This window comes from Hemitrygon akajei, chromosome 10 (genome assembly GCF_048418815.1).
Source record: "Hemitrygon akajei chromosome 10, sHemAka1.3, whole genome shotgun sequence".
Lineage (NCBI taxonomy): Eukaryota > Metazoa > Chordata > Chondrichthyes > Myliobatiformes > Dasyatidae > Hemitrygon > Hemitrygon akajei.
The window spans coordinates 124,609,245-124,631,379 of NC_133133.1; the positions used below are offsets into that span (position 1 = coordinate 124,609,245).

Below are 22,135 nucleotides of genomic sequence, written 5' to 3' on the forward strand. Positions count from 1 at the left end.
ACTTTTTTTCCGGTTGCACTTACCAATACACTACATCAAATTCCTAATGCTTGCAAATGTTTATGGCAATTAAAGTTGATCTTGATCCTTATAATGCAGTCTGACTGATGCCCTACAATGCCTGAGCATTACACCCTTAATTTTATATTCTGGCCCTTTCAAACTGAAATTATCTCAAGATACTGGAGTAATTATGATTGCATATTACAAATTACCTCCTCCTAATGTGGGAGTTTTATTTTCTGGATTTGATTCGCTCTCTCCAGTTGAAATACCTAATCCCTCACGATGATTATTGAGGCTCTGTACCACTACATCCATTCTGCAACTTATGCTTTTAATTTGAGGTACTTAATTGCTGGGAAGCCCATTTCCTGAATCCACATGTGTGCAGTGTCCACAAATAGAGGGAATTATTTATGCCTGACAGCCCTTGGACACTGTGAGACAAATCTACAGTTGGCAGATTGTCGTTTCCGTAAATTATAAAAGCCAAGTTTATTGTCATTTGTCCAAGTGCACATACAAGAAACTAGAACCAGAGGTCACAGGTTTAGGGGTGAAAGGCGAAATATTTTGAAGGGATCTGAGGAGGAACTTTTTCACACAGAGGGTGGTCCGAGTGTTGAACGAGCTCCAGAGGAAGTGGTGGACGTGGGTTTGATTTCAACATTTAAGAGATGTTTGGATGAGTATATGAACAGGAGGGGTATGGAGGGTTATGGTCGATGGGACTAGGCAGAATAACAGTTTGGCATGAATTAGATGGGCTGAAGGGCCTGTTTCTGTGCTTTACTGCTCAATGCTTCCCTGACTCTATGTGTGTGAAGTTGCAGTGAAAGCTGACCTGCAGCAGCATCACAGGCACATGGCATCATATAGGCAGCATTTATAAGAAATTATAAATTAAACATAAATTATATACATTTTTTACAGGAAAGAACATAATTTTAAAAATGTCTGTCTTAGAGAAAAATGGTCATAGTAATTAGCGTTGTGGCAGTCAGTTCAAGAACCGAATGGTTGAAAAGTAGTAACTGTTCCTGAACCCGGTGGTGTGGGACTTCAGACTTCTGTACCTCCTGCCCGCTGGCAGCTGTGAGAAGATGGCATGGCCTGGATGGTGGGGATCTTTGATGATGAATGCTGCTTTCTTGAGCAGTGCATGCGTAGCAGTCTCCCTAGCTAAATTCACATAATCTGATTCACACCTTGGAAAAGCAGGCAATGAAGAATCATTGTATCAGTTTTAAGAGCGATTCAAATAAATGGGAGTAACAATTCTGATGAAAGATCGTCAATTTGAAACATGCATCGTGCACCACAGGTGCTGACTGGCCTGACGAGCATATTTCACATTATCTGTTTTTATTTCAGGTTTTCAGCATCTCCTTTTTTTTTTCCTTTTTGATAGCAGACATTTTTCTGTCATATTAGTAAAGTTTAAACTGCAGCAGGACTGGGCCAATAGGAGCTGATGCCTAATTGTACAGCAATCCCAGACTGGGGAAGTCTGTGGTTGGCAATTCCCACAGGTCAGCTGGCCACCCTGTAGATCAGAGTTGTGGGGCAAAGTGCAGCAGACAGCAACTTCCATCGCACCCAATGTGGATAAATTATGGAACAGGGATTGGAACTGGAATTGGTTTATTATTGCCATATGTAAGGCGATCAGTGAAAAGCTTGTCTTGCATGCTGTTCCCACAGATCAAATCATTATGCAGTGCATTGAGCTTGAATAAGGGAACACAATAGCAACGCAGAATAAGGTGTAACACAACAGAGAAAGTGCAGTGTATGTAAACTTAAGGTACAAGGCCATGACGCGGTAGATTGTGAGGTCAAGAATCTATGTTGTCGTACTAGGGCACCATTCAATAGTTGTAGAAGCTGTCCCTGGGCCTGGTGGTACATGCTTACAGGCTGTTGTATTTTATGCCCAATGGGAGAGGGAGTAGACAAAATGTCTGGGGTAGATGAGGTCTTTGACTATTCTGTCTGTTTTACCAAGGCATCGAGAACTGTAGTCTGGATCCATGGAGGGGAGGTTGGCTCTGCGATGTGCTGAGTGGCGTCCATGACTCTCTGCCAGACAGACCCCAGTGATTTGTCGACACAGGGTCCAGTGTCCAATAATGATTCACACTCACCGAGCTGGTCTCGAGCCCCACACTTCAGTCCCCGGTGATCACCCAAACCCTCATCGCCCATACCACCATACTGTCTTTGTGACCCACTCTGAACCAAGTGATGTTGCAAAGGCCTCTTTCCAATCCATAACAGGAAGGACGGCAGGTGGTCGAACCCAAGTCGCAGTGTCAGTGACAGTGTGGGGGGGGTGTCACACCACGGTTCCAATATCAGTGACCATGGGGGGGGGGGGGGAATTCAGACACCAGGGTCCCAGACAGTGGGGGGGTGAAATCAAAGACCAGGGAATAGTGGGAAGGGAGGGGAGCAGACACCAGTATGAGCATCATGGGTGAGGGGTTTACTGGACAGTGCGAATTGGGAACCGCAGTCTCCCATCCCATGCTCTCACATGGTCAGAACACAGTATGTGATGCCAGCTGACCCCACCGCTCCCCCATTGACTCCTTCCCCATGCTTCACTCACATTCAAGGACACCCAGAAAAATAATACAATTGAAAATTTAAAATAAAAAATATTTACCTTAAAGCGTACAACTAAAACTGTGAGGCTAGAGCTAAATAACTGGGAAAGGAACAAAGATCAATCTTCTAAAGTCCCTCATAAGTCGAGCGGTATCTGTGAAGGCAAAGGGTGGGTCGACATTTTGCATCAATCAATGGTCTCCTGGATCCTGTGCTTCAGGTCGCACAGTAAGTGTGGAACTTGGCATGTGTCTGAAAACCAAGACATATTGGTATTCAAACGGATGAATATTGAGATCTGTCTCAGTGACATGTCCTGTTATGTGTTGAATGGGATAGGTCAGCATGGAGAGGCTGAAGGGCCTGCTTCTGGGCTTTATGTGTCTAATGCTGATTTATCCTTCTGAGTCTGAGGCCTCCGTCGGTCAGAGTCAACCATGGGTGCTGCATCCCAGCTGTCTAGATACGCAAGCGTGGGGAGAGCAAACTGTTGCCCACGTGGCAACCTCCCCCTCTCCACGCAACTGGTGAATCCAAAGGAACGGCAGAGACTGACACAGTTTGATACCTCGCGGGAGTTGCCAGTCAGCATTGAGTTCACTGTAGGACTGCCTTAGGAACTCCAGCGCCAGATTTTTCCCCCGGGGTTTACTCCCGAAGCCTTCCCCATGAGTGGGTATAGCCGCAAGGCAGCGGAAGTTTGAGATCAGAGTTTTTCTTTTCCTAGGTGAGCTGCCAACCACGGCTGACGAGCCCCATTTGCCTGAAGCGACTGGTTTTAAGGTGCCAGTAACCTGTCTTTGCCCCTTCTCCTGTCAGTAGAAACCTTTCCCCCGGGTTTAGTAGCAAAGTGACACATGAAGGCCAGGAGCTGGACTTGGTTGTCAGAGGCATTTGAGGCACACACCATTGGGAGCATTTAATAAGCAGTGGGAGCTTGTCCCCATTACCACCCCCAGCTATTACAACCTTAATTAAAATGTATTTTATATTTATTTGGTTTTCTTTCAGCATTCCGTCTCCAATGAGGATGGTTAATACCATCCTTGAAATAGAGAGATGGATAAATAGAAGAAAGCATTAGGTTGGTCTGTCAGGAGAACAACTTCCTGTTGTAAATCACAGACATTTGAAAAGCAAAGTCTGCAAAGTGAGATTCAATGAGGCTGGGAAGATCGAAGTAGGAAAATCTATCGGTGCAGAAAAGATGCAAAATTCAATAACTCAGCAATGAAAAATCAGGCAAAAGGGATGAAAATGACCAACCGTAAAACTCACCTCCCTTGCCTAATGCCGAAATTCTTTCAGCCCACATTAGTCCCGGCATAGTCAGGCAGGAGGAAGTACAGAGCTACTGCTATTTGTTCTGGCTCAAGATTCGTGATCAAGATTTAAATCTATTTATCACGTGCACATCAAAGCATACAGTGAAATGCATTGTTTGTGTAAACAACCACCACACTCGAGGATGTGCTCCGGGCAGCGCACAAATGCCAGCACACATCAGGTGCCAACGTAGCATGTGCACAATGCTCGGCAGAACAACACAGAGCACAATAAGCAACAAAACAACAACAGCAAAACAAACCCAGTTCCTTGCTCCCACCTACACACATTCACAGCCCTCTAACTGCCAGACAGTCCGCGTTCTTCAGCCGCCAGTAGACCCAGATTCGGGTACGGACTCACAGACGTTACCTCAGTGGACTTGCAGAGATTCGCAGACACAGGCCTCAACTTTTGGAATTCCAGTTCAACCCTCGGGCCTCAGTTCTTGCCATCGACCACAGGCTTGCCGATCAGCAAACACTGGTCCTGAACTAGACTCGCAGATGACGGGACTCTGAGCACTTGGGCTTGAACGTGGGCTGGCGGATTTGCAAACCCAGCTGGACCACGGACCTCATTCCTTCTGCCTGTCTGCATGGAACTCCAACTCTGGAACCCATGGACAACTCACTGACCCCGGGGGAGCCGGCAGCCTTCATCCACGCTGGTCTGTCGGCTGGGCATTCAGGCCCATTCTGACCAATTCATCAGAAAAAAACCCATCAGAAAACAAGCTTCTAACTCGGATACAATGAGGCATATATCCAAGGAATTACTCTGAAATATAGACTATATTTAGGGCAAACACAAGGAAATCTGCAGATGCTGGAAATTCAAGCAACACACACAAAATGCTGGTGGAACGCAGCAGGCCAGGCAGCATCTATAGGGAGAAGCACAGTCGACGTTTTGGGCCGAGACCCTTCGTCAGGACTAACTGAAAGGAAAGATTTCAAATCTCTTACTATCTTTTCTTTCAGTTAGTCCTGACGAAGGGTCTCGGCCTGTAATGTCGACAGCGCTTCTCCCTATAGATGCTGCCTGGCCTGCTGCGTTCCACCGGCATTTTGTGTGTATTACTATAATTAGGGCACCTCATTGTGATGGAACTGCGTGGAAAACTAATGATGGAATTTTAAGTTGATAGACCTTTGCAGTTTATCGATAAGATGCTTAGTTAAAGGTACGTTGCACCCAGCATGTTACTGAGTTTGAGGAATTGTTTTCCAGGGCCGGTTTAGCATTAACTTAAGTGGGACTGGGCTGAAGGCAGCAGAAGCTTCAAAATGGATTGCACAGGGAAACTACGCAACGGTCAACGTGCAGAGGTCGCAGGTAGGTGTCTGGAAATAGCTGGATATTTTATATTTAATCAAAAGCAGAGTAATAAGAGTTGTTTCTTTTTGATTCACATTGAGATTTTATTAAAGAAATAGGAAGTAGATAAGAAGCTGAATTTGAAATGCTGAAGCCACTTCTAATCTCTTGAGGAAACCAGGTAAGATCAATGCAGAGACACAAGAGAGTGCAGGTGCAGGAATCTGCAGCAAAGAATGTACTGGAGGAACTCAGGAGTCAGGCAGTATCTGCGGAAGGAAATGCACAGTCAATGTTTCAGGTTGAGACCCTTCATCTGGACTGAGAGGTAGAGGGGATATAGACAGAATAAAGAGATGAGAGGGAAGGATGGGCAAAGAGCTGGGAACTGATAGGTGGATGCAGGTGTGGGGAGGGGTTTGATAATCAGATGGAGCCCAATAGGAGAAGGGAGAGTGGAGACAGAGACATTGGCTGTGAGGTCATCGGTGGAGGCAACAAAGAGCTAAAATTAGAGATTTCATGATCAATGTGTTCTGCTACGTTTTGGCTGAATCCATGGTCTTTGGAGTGCAGTTTGTGTATACTGACAAGGAGGGAAATCAGGTTAGAGAAGGTACTTTTGCAGAGGGCTGCAGACTCACCTTGCTCCATCAGGGGCACAAGCCTCCCCACCATCGTGGACATCTTCAAAAGGAGGAGCCTCAAGAAGGCAGCATGTATCATTAAGGAGCCTCACCATCTGGGACATGCCCTCTTCTCATTACTAGCATCAGGGAGTAGGTACAGGTGTCTGAAGCCTCACACTCAACATTTTAGAAACAACTTCTCCCCCTTTGTCATCAGATTTCTGAAAGGTCCGTGAACCCACGATTCCTACCTCGCTCTTTCTGTTTTGCACCGTTCACTTTGTGACATTATATCTTGCACTGGACTGCTGCCATAAAACAATGTATTTTATGACACAGAGTATGTCAGTGATAATAAACCTGATTCTGACCCCAGCAGCTCCTTTCAGTTAATCTGGCAGTTTTCCGTGACCCCAGACTGTCTTCTATGTCCAATCCTCACTAGACACTATCAACACCTCTGCTTTCATAAGTCCAGCAATATATTTCAGTGTTCACCAGTCTCTAGGTAAAAACAATTCATCCCTTCTGTTCACCTCTAAATTACTTACCCCTTTACCCTGTATCTATACCTTTCAGTCTTTCTCCCCCTGTTGTGGGGTAAAGTTTCCTGCAGTCCACCCTTTCCAAAATCTCATACACCTCAATCATGTCCTCCTGCAGTTCAGGGACAACAGTCTCTCTTCATAACTGAAAATCTCCACCCAGGCAACTTCCTCTACACCCTCACCAGAGTTATCACATCCCTGCTCGATGTCGTGCAGAACTGCATGCCGTACTCCGCGGTGGTCTTATAACATTCAACTTACCAACCTTGCTCTTGTATTCAAAATGATGACAATGGAAGTATGGAATTTCATGTGCATTCTTAACCACTTTATCACCCAGCACTGCCACCTCAAGGATCTTTGGATATTCCGAGGTCCCTGTGTTCCTCAGTATTCCCAAGAACCCTACCGTTCGTGGTGCAGGTCCTAACCTTATCGATCCTTCCAAAATACAGAGGTGTTTACCAGACTGTGCAGTCCAGCTACACCGTCTGAATTGTCAGATGTCCTTCCGTTGTAGAAGGTTTGCTTTGTCCACGAGCTCCTCTCTTCAGCCATGGGACAGATTTACTCCGGATCAAAGCATTACCCAGTGCATTGAGGTAGAACAAAAGCAAAGCAGAATAAAGTGTGAAAGCTACAGAGAAAGTACAGATGAAAGATAAAGTGCAAGTTATAACATGGTAGAATGTGAGGTCCAGAGTCCATCCTATTTAATTTTATTTAGAGATTCAGCACGGTAAATTGCCCTCCCAGTCCAATGAGCTCATGCCACCGAATCTCACCCATTAGATAGATTGATAGCTACTTCATTGATCCCCAAAGGAAATTACAGTGTCACAGTAACATCACAAGTACACAGATATACATATTAGAAGAGCAGTAGAAAGAATGAAAAGTGAGTTTCCGCAGTCTAACAGAGGGAGATCATCACTTCCCCGGCTGTAGGTTGACACATTATAAACCCTAATGGCTGAGGGTAACAATGACCTCATAAAGCACTCTTTGGTGCAGCTCTTTGCTCATAATTGGTTAACTATGACCAATTAACCTGCTAACCCATATGCTTTTGAAATGTGGGAGGGAACTGGAGCACTTGAGGAAACTCATTCGGTCATGGGGAGTCAAACTCCCTAGAGGCAATGGCGGAACTGGACCTGGGTCACTGGTGCTGTAAGAGCATCATGCCAACAACCACACTACAGTGACAAGAGGTTGGTTGAAGAGCCTATGCATCATTAGATGAAGGGGCATTCAATGAGATTGTGAGTGATATTTTACCCCAGCACCACTGTCCTGCATTGACCCTGTATCCCTGGCTAGTCTTCATATCCAAGAATCTACTGATCTCTATCTTGAGTCCACTCAGTGAGTGAGCCTCCACAGCTTTCATCAGTCTCATATTCAGAAACAACTCCAGGTGAAGAAATCTCTCTCTGTCTCAGTTAACTTCTCATTTTCATTGTGGTTCCTCATTCTCGATCCTCCCCCCAACCCAGCCAGGGATAACTGCAGCAAGACATTTCAGCTCCTGAAGATCCATCCATCAATGTTCCACAGTCGAACCACCCTCTGAGCAAAGAAGTTCCCCCTCAGATCCCCCTTAAATATTTCACCATTCACCCCATGAGCTCTAGTTCTAGTCTCACCCAATGTGAGGGGGAGAAAACATTCACCTTATCGATGTTCCACCCTTATTTTGTGCCCTGTATAAGATCTCCCCTTATTTTCCTCCATTCCACATTGTAGGCTCATGGCTGGTTCTAACTATTGCAAGGCGCCATCCGGAAAGAATCTTGGGTGTTATCTCCAGTCCCAATCAGCTTTTATCATGATTCCCCAGTTTCCTCCCACATCCCAACAGGGTATTGTTCAGTTTCCCCTCATATAGTTAGTTCAAGAGTTAGAGTTGGGGTGGGGTCCTGATGGGCAAGTGAGAGGAATGGATTCTTGATGCTTAGCATGGTCACAATGGGCTGAAGGGCCTGCTCCTCAGCCTCTCCTGAATCTACACCCTTTATATAACCATGGCTGTGCTTCACAAGTGTCTTTGGGGAGTGTGAGGAACACGACATACACAGGCAATCTTTCTCTCTTTTTGAAAGGACGGCACGAAGATATCCGGGAAGTGCGGAGGTTACTGTGGAAAATGTGTCCCCCAGACCAGCACCGGTCTTCTGCTACAAGTACAGTGAGGCCCAGGCATCGAGAGGAGACAGCAGCAACACCAAGAAGTCCAATGCTCTCAGTGGAAGTCAGACTCCATCATGGGGAGGACAGCCGGCCAGATGTCAGCATTGTCAGGTGCAGCAAAGATCTGTAACAAGTTTGAGATCAGCCAGGAGTAACATTATCTCTTTCTCTTCCATTGGTCATCCACTGTTGGCTGGCACAGGAACAAAACCGATGGATAATTACTTTGGAGCATGTTTGGAGTGAAAACCCAGTGCACATGTGTAACACTTGCTTTTTCCAATTCCTGCCACTTTGCAAATCATCCCTACCCGAGACCTTTGCATGCACAGAATCTATGGACCATTGGCCAGTCAGTGTACCAGACCAAGACTGCCACGCTGTTTATGAACTCATACTTGGTTAAAGCGATCCATGTATTTACATCCAAACTTTTCACAATACAAGAGATGGCTATGGTCAACGCCACACTTCTCCCAGATCTCTTCAGCCACCCACTCTGCATTGCTCAAGGCATTAATTCCTTTCGGCCCCTCTTGCAGAGGGGAATTTGAATTCGTACTTGCCTTTCCCTGTGATAGAACCAAGCCCTGCAGTTGGAGGGAGAAAGCGATGGAATTGGGGGTGCACTATACCAGCAGGACATTAGCTGGTACACTGCTGATACATCAGTTGGGTTCCCTCTGCAGTTCAGTTTACAGATTCAGTTTATTTACCACGTGTACATCTGTGTTAACACCTGAGAGTAGCCGCAAGTTCATAATATATCTTCAATGCTTGGCAGAACAACACAGAACACAACAAACAACAAAGAAAGCCTCTTTACTTTCCTCCCACCCAAGGGTATACACAGTCCTCAAACCCCAGAACATCTTCAGCCTCCAGCCTGTGGCATACTGGGGCTTGGACTTGGCTCACCGACACCGAGCAGTTTTGCTGAGATTCACAGACTTGGGGCTCTGGTCAATGTTTCTGATGTTGGGACCTGTCAAAGGCTCCATATTTTTTCATTACTTCACCAGAGAAGAGTCACAAGGATTTTTAAAAAAAACACACACTGAGATATTCTTTGTCAGAAAATTCACACACTCTAAACCCTTCCCATATTCAGTTGGAAGTGGCTTCTTTAGAATTTAAACACTAATTATATTGGAAGTTGCTGGGTTACATCACCTCCTGTGTTATAAACTAAATACCTGATGGTGCTCTCCTGGGAAAAGTCTAAAGTTTTCATTTCACTAAAGTAACATTTAACTCCTGCAGTGAAGCAATTGCCAGGAGAATGTCAAAGCTGTCAAGAGTTGACAGTGAACACTGGCTACCTCTCAGCACAAGATGTATAAAAGAGATATATTTTATTATGTTGTAAAATATTTATGCACTGTTGTATTTATTACCTGATATCTTGTATGTACCCTTTTAACTACTGAAATAGTCTCAGATAAGGACTACTGTCCTCCCACCACCATAGCTATTACAGAATTTTGTGAACACGATGTTGAAAAGGGAGGGATGCCTTATCTCAGGGGTGGCGAACCTTTTTCAGAGCGTGGGCCCAAACTGGTGATAATCTAAAAAAATTCTCGCATGTACCATGATAGTTTTGAGCAGAGTTCTCTTTGATTCATTAATTAATTAATAGCAATAATTATGGACTTTTTTAAGGAAAAAGGATGGATCCTTTTGCTTATTTATGTGTATCCATTGTTTTATTATTAATAAAATATAAAAGACAGATTTAAATAAATGAAGCATGTTAAGAACTGTTCAAAGTTATTAATATTAACATTTTAAAAGTACAATTGTAAAATAACATAATTTCTAAATAGTATTGTTATTGTCCCTCATATATGACACAAAAAACATGAATGTAACATTATAAACTTCGGTGCATTAGTGTTGGGTTTAAAGAATTGACGCACGGCGTTGCATGCATTGTGCCAACATAACTTTGCATGTGCCATCTTGGGTACACGTACCATAGGTTCGCCGCCTCTGCTGATCATCACAGCTTTGTAACTGAACACAACAGTATATCACATTTACTAGTATGCATTCTGCAACATTAGGTGAAACAACATACTGTGTCATCTGTTTACATCAAAGTAAGTTTCACAGACTAACGTGAAATGTACACAAGACACACACACACACACACACACACACACACACACACACACACACACACACACACACACACACACACACACACACACACACACACACACACACACACACACACACACACACACACACACACACACACACACACACACACACACCTGGCCAGAATATCAACATACCTGTTACTGCTAGCTAGTGACCACTGCAATATTTTTCACGTGGATATGAAGCAGTGGTCCTAGATTACATCAGCTTTAGGAATCTATTGTAGAACACCTGAAAAAACAGCCTCTAATTGATACCACTCAGTGAGAACAAAACTGAACCTATAAAAGCAGCGTATCCCCTCTGTTTACATGGAGAGATTCTATTGGGATTTTTGTGCTGGAATTTACTACATCCTTTGTCACTATTCTGACCTCCTACCTTTATACCGGAGTAACATTGGCACTGGACTATCTTGCTATGGGACTGGAGGTACATGGAAGTTCTTTCGATGTGTAGGTTGTCAACTCAAGAAGCAGCTTGTGAACTTGAACTGGAATTGAAGTCAAGACATTGCCCATGCTGGAATCTGGGACAACAAGCATTCTCGCTGGAGGACCATGGAAGGGCTGTGTGGAGGGAAAGGGGTGGTCAACGTTTTGGGTTAAGACCCTGCATCAGGTGCTATCAAATGTCACGTAACCCTCTGCCTCAACAGCCTGACCCCAGGTTTATTTGTCACAAATGAAACAGAGTCAGATTTATATCTTCTCTCTGTGGCCTTCTGAAACACCTACTGTTATCTATTGTTTGCCTAGTCAACAGACACACTCAAGCCCTAGGTGTTCCATCCCCTGAGGGATACAGACACCCTAAGAGCCAGTGGACATTAAGACAGTTAATATGTCCAGGTTATTTAAACAGGCAACACCAGAGAGCCAGATCCAAGCATCTCCTCATTGACCATACTTCAGCAAAGGCCACACCAGCTGGAGCTGAGCCTACCTCAAGCACAGCTGATCTGCAGCCTTGGTCATGTGACAACTTGACCAATACGTGGCTTAGAACCATGCCGAGACACTGAGCACCTGAGTCTGCTTGGCAGAAAGGGATTTTGCTTTGGAGGTCTTTGGGCTGACGGAAGATGCTGGTCTATAACTTGTAATGAGCTGACGGCTACTAATGACCTCTGACTTCTCATGTACATAGCCCACACTGCAAAGGCAGACCGCTATTCATCACAACGATTCCAGGTGTCAGATATTCGCCGGCCCTGGAGAAAGTGGAACTTCTGCAAGCTCTAGCTGTTGATTACAAGTTGCATCTCGCTAGGCACATTATACCCAGAATGGAATCAGGTCGTAGTCTGGGTATACCTTCGTTACAGTGCTCGGGACGCAGGCATGCAAAATGTATTCAACATTTCTTCAGCAATTATGATATAGCTTGGCAATTAACTAATGAATCTAATCTTTGTATGACAATCTCAGTCAGTTATTTTAATTATGGTATTATTTATTTAATTGGGTTCATACTTGCCTCTAAGGAGAGCAGTACAAATATGAACCATTTGGCTGTTTTTGTGTCTAGTAATGAATTGGAGTACATTTTAAAATGCCAAATACAACTGAACATGACCTTATTTTTAAATGCATGCTGGAAAAGCATTGAGCCGTATAGATTCAGATGCCATGAGAGCAATTTAACTGGAAGTCACGTTGTGCCTTTCCGACTGTAATCAAAACCAATGCACTGTGAGTCCTTAATTCAACTACTCCCTCAGTGGCGTTGCCCTCAGGAAATGGTGTGGACCTGTTGCCTTGCATGGCCAGGCATGCTGCTGTTGTTTCCTCTTTGGCAGGCCTCTGGAGGTTGAGGGTGACTTGTTTCCACTCTGGGTCGGTGGGTTCTGAAGTGTCTGTGTCAGGATGGGACCAGTAGACCAGGGGTGGGGGGAGGAGGGGGTTTTGTGTAGTTCATGAGCTGGTGCTCTCAGTACAGCTAGGCCTCCGTTCTCAGTCCCATCACCCAGGCTCCAACCCACATGCTGTACTCATGGGCCAGGGACTCCCGGCAGACATTCTGGATGTCAGACATTTGTGAAGAGGCTTTGAGGATAACTTTAAATCATTTATTCTGCCTACCTCTCAATCTTCTGTAGTGAAGTAGATTGAAGCAGAGTGTTTGGCTTGGGAATCCGGGAAGATATGACCCGCCTGATTGTCGTCGGCCAGTATGGGCTTCTCGATCTGCCAGTGAATCTGAGGGGTTGTTGGTGGTATCACACCAGGGTTTGAAGGTGGACCAGGTCTCTGATGCATAGAGGAGGATGGTCCACTGGATAATAGGTTTTACTCAATGTTTGAGGGGAAATCTGTGAACGCTCCTTCCTCGAGGCAAGAACCAGAGGTCAGAGTTTAACAGTGAAAGGTGAAATGTTTAAAGGGAACATGAGGGAGAACTTATTCACTCAGAGGGTGGTAAGAGTGTGGAACGAGCTTCCAATGGAGTAGTGGTTGTGGCTTCTATTTCAACAGTTAAGAGAAGTTTGGATAAATACAAAGGGTTTGGTCCAGGTGCAGGCAGAATAATAGTTTAACATGGACTAGATGGGCTGAAAGGCCTGTTTCTATGCTGTAGTGCTCTATGACTTGAGTGCCTAAAGACTGCGGTCATGCATTGAATTTCAGCGAGGATGTCTGTCCTTGTGGGGGTGGATGGTTTCTGAAAAGAAAAGTGATCCACACCTTCCCAATCCTTGTTGCCGGCCATTCGTACTGGGTGCAGCCGTGGCAAGCTGTGAGAGAACCTGACTGCCGGGTGTCAGGATTGGTGTAGTGAATGTCCAGTGCAAAGCCTGTCAGTAAGTAAGCTGATGACCTGCAAACCAGCCGGCAAGCAGCCAGTGTGAAATCTTTGCATGTGGCTGAGGCCGGAACAGTGATGTAGTTTCCCATTTGTCCCGTTGGTCAGTTCTCCCCCAGATGGAAGCGTGTTGGGGGTTAGTGCAAAGAACTGCGCGACTCTGAATTTCGGAAATTATTTAGTCCTATTTATAACTTCAGAACCTCTTGAAATGTACTTTGTAACAATCTGCTGCCATCATTGTACTGGAACCTGGGCTGTTCAAAAATACTGCTGACACAACAGATTCTACAGATGCTGGAAATCGTAGCAACCCACACAAAATGCTGGAGGAACTCAGCAGCATCCACAGAGGGAAATGAACAGCTGACTTTTCAGAGTGAGACCCTTCGCCCTGCCTTAAAGTCTCGGATGTCTCTTGTCTAACATCTTTGTTGCAACAACTTTTGTCAATCTTCCATTGCTGCCCACGATTCTATTCGGACACACAACGAGCTTAAACCCAACTCAAAGTTTAAAAGCAGCTGACCTACCTCTCTGCACAAGACGGATCGAAAGGCACAGGCACTAAAAGAAGTTCATTTGGAAGCGTAAGTCACCACAGGCCAGACAGAGTTCTTGATATGCAGTAAGTGCCTTTACTGTCTATGGTAAGAAGAAGGCATATTTTATATACACATAGCAAGAAAAATAAATGTAAACATTTATTTCAGTAGTTTTGTATGTTTTAAATGATTTACCCACATAACCAAATAATGGTAAGCTTTCCAACCTTGAAGCAGGGACTACTTAAAGAATATGAGATATCAGCCCTTTATTTTTAAACATCCTGGGACTCATGTAAAGTCACAACCTCCATTCTGAAAAAACTGTTATGCTCTGCTTCATAATACTCTACATAAAAGGAAAATCATGACAACTTAATCAACAGACACAAAATGCTGGAGGAACTCAGCAGACCAGGCAGCATCTATGGAAAAGAGTATCTGCAGATTTCCTCTTGTTTGTGACAACTTTATCATAATGTGTTTACAAGGGCCACTCACAAAGGTTCAGCTGCTGGTCGTGGCTCCATGGGTTCTGCACTGTGGAGCACAGAAAGATTGGTAAGCCCTGATCGTGAGTCATGCAGCGCTTTCAAAGAAACATGTAGTGTTGTGTAAGGTCTACTTATCAAAGAAACACTTGTAAATGAGTTTGGTGCTAGAACTGTATATCTCCTCTTGTACTTCAATGATTATGCTCTAATGTACTGATGCAAGTCAAAATAATGGCTTTAAAATGGCAATATTCCCAAATAAAACTGTTTTAATTAACATGCTTCTCATAAATTTGTTTTTTTTTAATTTTGTCAATTAATACATAAACTTTGACTTCAATAGTTCATATTTGCCTTGCAGATGGCAGATTGGATGACAATCCAGAGAAGGTAATGGCCAGTGCAGATTCCAGAGTAGGAGTTGAGTGATTTAGGCGAGAAGGGATCACACTGTCTATCCTGCAGACCCACACATACACTCCGTCCACTCAACATCAGCCAATTCCCATCCACAATGCTCAATCACAGTGCCATGAGGCAGGTAGATCCTTCTCATGAGACTGGGATCACAGAAAAGGCCCACCACAGTTCTACCTACCCCTTACGTTGCTCTTCATTCACTTCACACACGACACAACCAAAAGTCACTAGCTGCTTCCTGCTTAGTTATTGTGTTTCTCGAGCTACTCACACAAAAGGCTGGAGGAACTCAGCCGGTCAGGAAGCATCTATGAAAATGAATAGGCAGTCGATGTTTCAGGCTGAGACCCTTCTTCAAGGCCGCAAAGGAAGGGGGAAGGCACCAGAATAAAAAGTGGGGGTGGGGGAAGGAGGACAAGCTAGAAGGTGATAGGTGATACCAGGTTGGTGTGAAAGGTAAAGGACTGGAGAAGAAGGAATCTGATCGGTGAGGAGAGTAAACCATGGGAGAAAGGGAAGAAGGAGGGGCACCAGGGGGAGGTGATACACAAGTGAAGAGACGAGGTTAGGAGGCCAGAATGGGGAATAAAAGAAGAGGGAAGGGGGGAAGGGGAAAGGAAAAAAAAGAAAAAAAAATTAACAGAAGGAGAAATTGATGTTGGAGGCTACCTGGACAATATGAGATGTTGCTCCTCCCCCTGAGAGTGGCCTCATTGTGGCAGAGGAGAAAGACATGGATTGACATGTCGGAATGGGAATGGGGGAAGGAATTACAATGGTTGGGGTTGGCCACCAGGAGATTCCACTTTTTGCGTATGAACGAAGGCACTTGACAAAGCAGTCCTCCACTTTACGTTGGTTTTCACCAATGTAAAGGAGGCTGTATCAGGAGCACTGAATACAATAGCGACCCTCAACAGTGGGCAGGTGAAGTGCTTTTCTAGTTTTTCAACTAAGTGTGCAACCGCAGATGCTCCCCCATTTTGCTTCATTGTCATAGAGCACTACAGCACAGAAACAAGCCCTTCAGCCCATCTAGTCCATACCAGCCTAGTCATCTGCCTAGACCTAGTACTTGCATTTGGAGCATAGCCCTCCATATCCCCCTCATCCAGGTACCAATCCAAACTTCTCTTAAATGTTACAATTGATGTTGCATCTATTTGCAGCTTGCTCCATATTCGTACCACTCTGAGTGAAGTTTCCCTTCACGTTCCCTTTAAATGTTTCATCCTTCTCCCTAAACCTATGGCCTCTGGTTCTAGTCTCATCCACCCTGAGGGGTAAAGGCCTGCAAGCATTCACCATATCTATAACCATCATAATTTTGTATAGCTCAATAAGGACATATACCTCTATAAATACCTTTGTTTCTCCTGGGCTCAAGTGAATAAAGCCATAACCTATTCAGCCTTTCCCTGTAACTCAGATCCTCTAATTCTGGCAAACTCCTTGTAAATCTTCTCTGCACTCGTTCAAGTTTACTGATATCTTTCCTGTAGGTAAGTGAGCAGAACTGTTGTAGAGTTTTCCATTAAATTCTATTGCATTTCATTTTTTTCTATAAATGCCTGCAAAACATTGAATTTCAAGGCAGTATACGGTAACATAGACATTCTTCAATAATACATTTACTTTGAAATTTCATTCAACATTGAGTTCATCAATTTCAAATAACCAGACTCTGCCACATCTGGCCGGTTTTGATGCAACACCTACAACATAGCCTCGCATTCCTCTCTCCACAGAAGCTGTCTGATATGCTGGACATTCTCCTTTTGTTCCGGATTTCCAACAGGCTACTTATTTTGCTCCTGGAGGTCACGATCATTGGTTGCTGTGACAACGCTGGTCTGAATACATCACAGGCTTTTCCCATCTCACTTGTCTCCCTACTTGCAACATGAAACCCATTTGTTTTTTTCCACTCCGCCTTCAAAAAGTAATTGGTCTGAAATGTCATCTGCTTCTCCCAGCCGGTCAGGTGAGTATTTCTCCTGCTAATCCTGCATTCTGTATTTATTTCTACTTCTCTGTTTTCAACTTCTATTCAACCTGATTCACCATATACATACACTGCATTTACTTAATGAAGTTCAAACAACTGATTTCCAAACAACATTCATATCTGTCACCAAACTAGTGAACACAGCCCTCAGCACAGGCAAACATGTCCTGCATGAACTATTTAAAAGATGCTAATTTCAAAGCACCATTGAATTTAGGATGCTATTATAAATTAGGATCAAGGATCAACTTTGTTCACCATATGCACTCAGAGGCCACTCTGTTAACTGCATCTGCTCCTTAGTGTAAATATCTAATCAGCCTGTCATGTGCAGCAACTTAATACATAAAAGCATGCAGACACCTTCAAGTGGTTCTGAAGCTGTTCACACCAAACATCAGAATGGGGAAGAAATGTGATCTAAGTGATGTTGACTATGAAATGATTGTTGGTGCCAGATGGGGTGGTTTGAGTATCTCAGAAACCTGGGATTTCCTGGGATTTTCACACACAACATTCTCTAGCGTTTACAGAGAATGGTGTAAAAACAAATAAGCACCCAGTGAGCGGCAGTTCTGTGGGTGAAATTATTAATATGATGAGAGAGGTCAGAGGAGAATGGTCAGTCGGGTTCAAGCCAACAGGAAGGAGACAGTAACTCAAGCAACCACACATTACACAGTTGTGTGCAGAAGAGCATCTCTGAATGCACAACACATAGAATTTTGAAGTGGATGGGCTGCAGTAGTAGAGGGATATACAGAGTTCAACCCCGATACTAAAGTGGTCACTGAATGTACATTTACATGTATCAGGAATTTGGTATGGTATGCTGGCGTGACATGCAACAAAAACAAATTTCAACAATTATAAGAATAATATAAAACATTAACTTAGAGGTTTAGTATGGATATGGAATAAATATACATAAAATACCAGGATTTATTTACATTATAAATAGTGGTTTAAAGTGTTTACAGTGCTGTGCAGTGACAGAGGGGGATGGGGCTAATTAGGATGGTTGATCAGATTAACTGCCTGGGGGAAGAGACTTTTGAGACAGCAATGAAGTTTTTCTTCTGGATGCCCTATAGCGCTTTACAGAAGGGAGCTTTTGGAAAGGGCAACTTGCAGGATGTAAAGTGTCTACGATAATTTTTCTTGCCTGTTTCTTTGTCCTGGACACACGCAAGTCCTGTGTTGATCATACACTGCAGCCACTGACCCAACATTCACTGAATTTTCGCATATTGTGAGGGGATGGTGCATCACAGTAAAAGTTAAAATAAATTTATGATTAAAGTATTTATATGTCACTATATTCTACTTGGAAATAATTTGACCTTGCAAGCATTTGTAGGAAAAAATATAATAAAATTTATGAAAACTATATACAGTGGATTCTGATTAATTGGGCCAACTCTTAAAGAACCAAAATTAATTGAGAAAATACACGGGATTCCCTTCATTTATTTGGGACACTACGCTGCTTAATTGGAACAGGGGAATGTTTCCAAACAGTTTCTAACTTGTGTCAGTCACGTGCGCTTGGCTGGCTGTTAGACATTACACTGTGCTTAGCGTGAACAGTTTTTAAATAGTGTCAGTTGTGTGTGTCTGTGTTCAAGAAGCAGCAATTTTTATCACTGATAGTTGGCGACAGATAAGCACTGAGACAATTTAGAACTGTTTTGCTCAATGTGGTTTTAAGCATTCAGACTTGGAAATGCCAGAAATAGCTGGGAGTGAAAATGAAACAATTTCACTACTTCAACAAGTTAGGGACTACGAAGAATTTGAAGGTATCAACAATCATTTTGAATATTGAACTTTGGTCCCCACTGGACTCTCAGCTCTCACTTGAGGCTTCAAGTAGCTGTTTACATGTGACAGCAGCCACACCCTGGTACTCTCCTTCAACAAGTCAGCTAAATCAGTCTCATACCCTGGTAAAAGACATACTATTTATTATAAATTACTACACATTGCATATTTAGATGGAGATGTAACATAAAGATTTTTACTAATCATGTATATGAAGAATATAAGTAATAAAGTCAATTCAATTCAATTCAAGACAGTGACATTCCTGTCCTAGCATGCAAAATCAGATCAGGTGGTCTGAGTGGATGAGGTCTACAATGAGATTCAACAGCCAGGAAGACAGTTCTGCAAAGCTACATGGAGAGCGAAGGGCATGACGAGGCACAGAGGAAACCATGGTTCCCCTGGTTCCACTGCAACCAGGAAGACCCCAGATGTGACGTAAACTTGTACAATGGGCACAGACTTCCAAGGTTGAGAGAATGAAACTGCCCCTGTGCAATTAATGGCTTTCCCATGTTAAAACTCTCCCGCACAGGTTTCCTGTGATCGTCAGTTCTTGTTTGTACTGTATTTCATTTAAATACAAAATTCATTACTCAGTTAAATGAAACTTTGTCTTTTTTATACTTTTTTAAACTATTTCCATGAAACTTCAGCTAATTAGAGCAGCTGCTTAATTGGCCAACATGTACTGGTCCCAGTGTGTCCCAATTAACTGGAATCCACTGTACAAACAAAGACTGGTAAACAAGCAATGTGCAAAACAAAACAAATCGTGCAAATAATACCGAGAAATTAAGTTGTAGAGTCCTTGAAAGTGATGAAACTGGTTCCCTAACCATGGTATTATGTTACATCACTGTCTCCTAACCCCTCTAACCTGTTAAATATATTCTTAATATTAATTTTGTTGATTCCAAGTTCCCCCTTCCAGGGCCACATTGGCTCTGCCTTGTGAAGTCACAATTTCCAATGTTTCAATACTACCTCCGTAATGACGCACTGCAGCATCCGACTAATTGCCCTTCAGTACTTATTTATATTTTTCTGCTCCCACCAGATCTGTTGGGATTGGTCCAGAATCAAGGAAAGTTTGGAAAGTCACTTCCAACGGATCTGTAGTCTTTGCAAACTCCATTTCTAGACCTTGGGCTGCAATAACGGGGAAGGCCTTGAGCACTACAACTGGCATCACAGCTCGTGGAGATGGACGGGTCAGCTGCTGGAAGCTTTGCATCAACAAACCCAGTCCTCTACATAATCCAGTAATTGCAGAGGAAAGCTGCCCTTTTTCAGTAGAATTCACAAGGAATTTTTCTGCATTTCCAAAATAAAATCAAGTCAAGATTATCATCATGTGAAAATGTATGAGCATATGACCATGTTCATGACACGTAGGAGCAAAATTAGGTCATTTAGTTCATCGAGTCTGTTCCACCATTCTATCACGACTGACTTATTGTCCCTCTCAACCACATTCTCCTGCCTTTTCTCTTTGATGCCCTAACTAGTCAGGAACTAACCAACCTCCACTTTAAATATAACCAATGGCCTGGCGTCCACAACCATCTGTCATGATGAATTCCACAGATTCTAGCGAAAGAAACTCCTCCTCATCTCTGTTCTAAAGAGACATCCTTCTATCCTGATGCTGTGCCCTCTATTCCTCGACTTACCACTGTAGAAAACATCCACTCTATCTTGGCCTTTCAATATTTGACAAGTTTCAGTGAGACCGCCCCCCACCCCCCCGCACAATATATCGAACCTTCAGCAAGTACAGACCCAGAACTATCAAATGCATGTCGAACATTAACCCTTTCAATCCCAGGATCATTCTTGTGAACGTCCTCAGGACTCTTTCCAGTGTCAACACATTCTTTCTCAGCTAAGGGGCCCCAAAACAGTTCACAAGTGCAGCCTAACAATTCCTCATAAAGCCTCAGCATTGGATCCTTGCTTTTGTATTCCAGTCCCTTCAAAATGAATGCCAACATTACATTTGCCTCCTTTTCCACCTATCTTTAGGGAATCCTGTACAAGGATTCCCAAGTCTCTTTGCACCTCTGATTTCTGAGTTTGCTCCCCATTTGGAAAATATCCCTTCATTCCTTCTTCCAAAGTGCACGACCGTCTACTTCCCCACCCTATATTCCATCTGCCAATCTTTTTGCCCATTCTCCAATCTAAGTCCTTCTGCAGACTCTCTGCTTGCCCCTCTATTTACTTCGTATCATCCACAACTGTGGCGACAAAGCCAGCAAATCCGTCACCCAAATCTTTGATACATAATGTGAGAAGAAGTGGTCCCACACTGACCTCTGGTGGAAAATCACTAGTCTTAAGAAGCCAACTAGAAAATGTCCCCGTTATTCCCACTCCATCTCCCCTACCAGTCAATACATCTTCTATTCATGCTAGTATCTTTCCTGCAGTACTGTGGTCTATCTTCTTTATGTCTGGGTACAGGTACAAGAAAAGATTTGCAGCAGCATCACACAAACTTAGGTACAGACTACATACAGAAAGATAAAATATAAATTATATATCAATTACACAAGACAATAAAGAGGGAGAAAAAAAAGACTGTACAAAAACAACACCTTTATGCAAAATAAGAAACACAATCGGATACCAGTTCATGAAAGTGCAAGAGGCAGTCGTAGTCTTTCGTTCCTGAGGCTGGGATAAGATTGTGCAGGCCTGTTCAAGGCCCTGAAGGTGTGGAAAGATTTAAAAGCCTGGCAAATAAAGAATGTGGGTGAATGATTGGCTGTCTGCTGTATCCAACAATACCTGTTAGATCTCAATAGTTCTTTAGACGAGGTGAACTGCACAGTGAAATCTGAGCAGCAAAAATTTAAAAGTGGAAAAGCTGTCGCACTGGCTTGACATTGGAAGTCTGGATCCAGGGCTGCTACAAGTGGCCTTCTTGTAACAAACTGGGGACTTCTTTGCTTGCAGTGGATGACCATGATTTCTCCTGTGCCTTATCAGGCCCTTCGCTCTCCACGAAGCTTTGCAGAACCGCCTTCCTGGCTGTTGATCTCCATCGCCCAGTCCTCCAGAGCTGACTTTGTGTTGCTAGGACAGGCACGTCCCTCTCTCATCGGGGTTTGAGGCCCACTGGCTACCCTCACCTGTTGAAACAGTGCAACAGGGTGTGGCCACTGTCACGAGCAAACAGCCACTTGGAGCCACAGGTGAGAGCTGAGTTTCCAGTGGCGAGCTGTTC

At 43.8% G+C, this 22,135-nt stretch overlaps 1 protein-coding gene across 2 annotated transcripts in view; it reads left to right on the plus strand.

Annotated features, from left to right (window-relative positions):
• LOC140734642 (A disintegrin and metalloproteinase with thrombospondin motifs 20-like) overlaps nt 1-14,914 on the plus strand; it is a 536,409-nt gene extending 521,495 nt beyond the window's left edge. For both annotated transcript variants that reach the window (XM_073058884.1, XM_073058885.1), the window contains 2 exons: nt 5,176-5,280; nt 8,545-14,914. In XM_073058884.1, the coding sequence (XP_072914985.1) occupies nt 5,176-5,280; nt 8,545-8,634 (195 nt within the window). In that variant the 3' untranslated portion in view covers nt 8,635-14,914. The remainder of the gene's footprint in view (nt 1-5,175; nt 5,281-8,544) is intronic.
• The last annotated feature ends 7,221 nt before the right edge of the window (nt 14,915-22,135 follow it).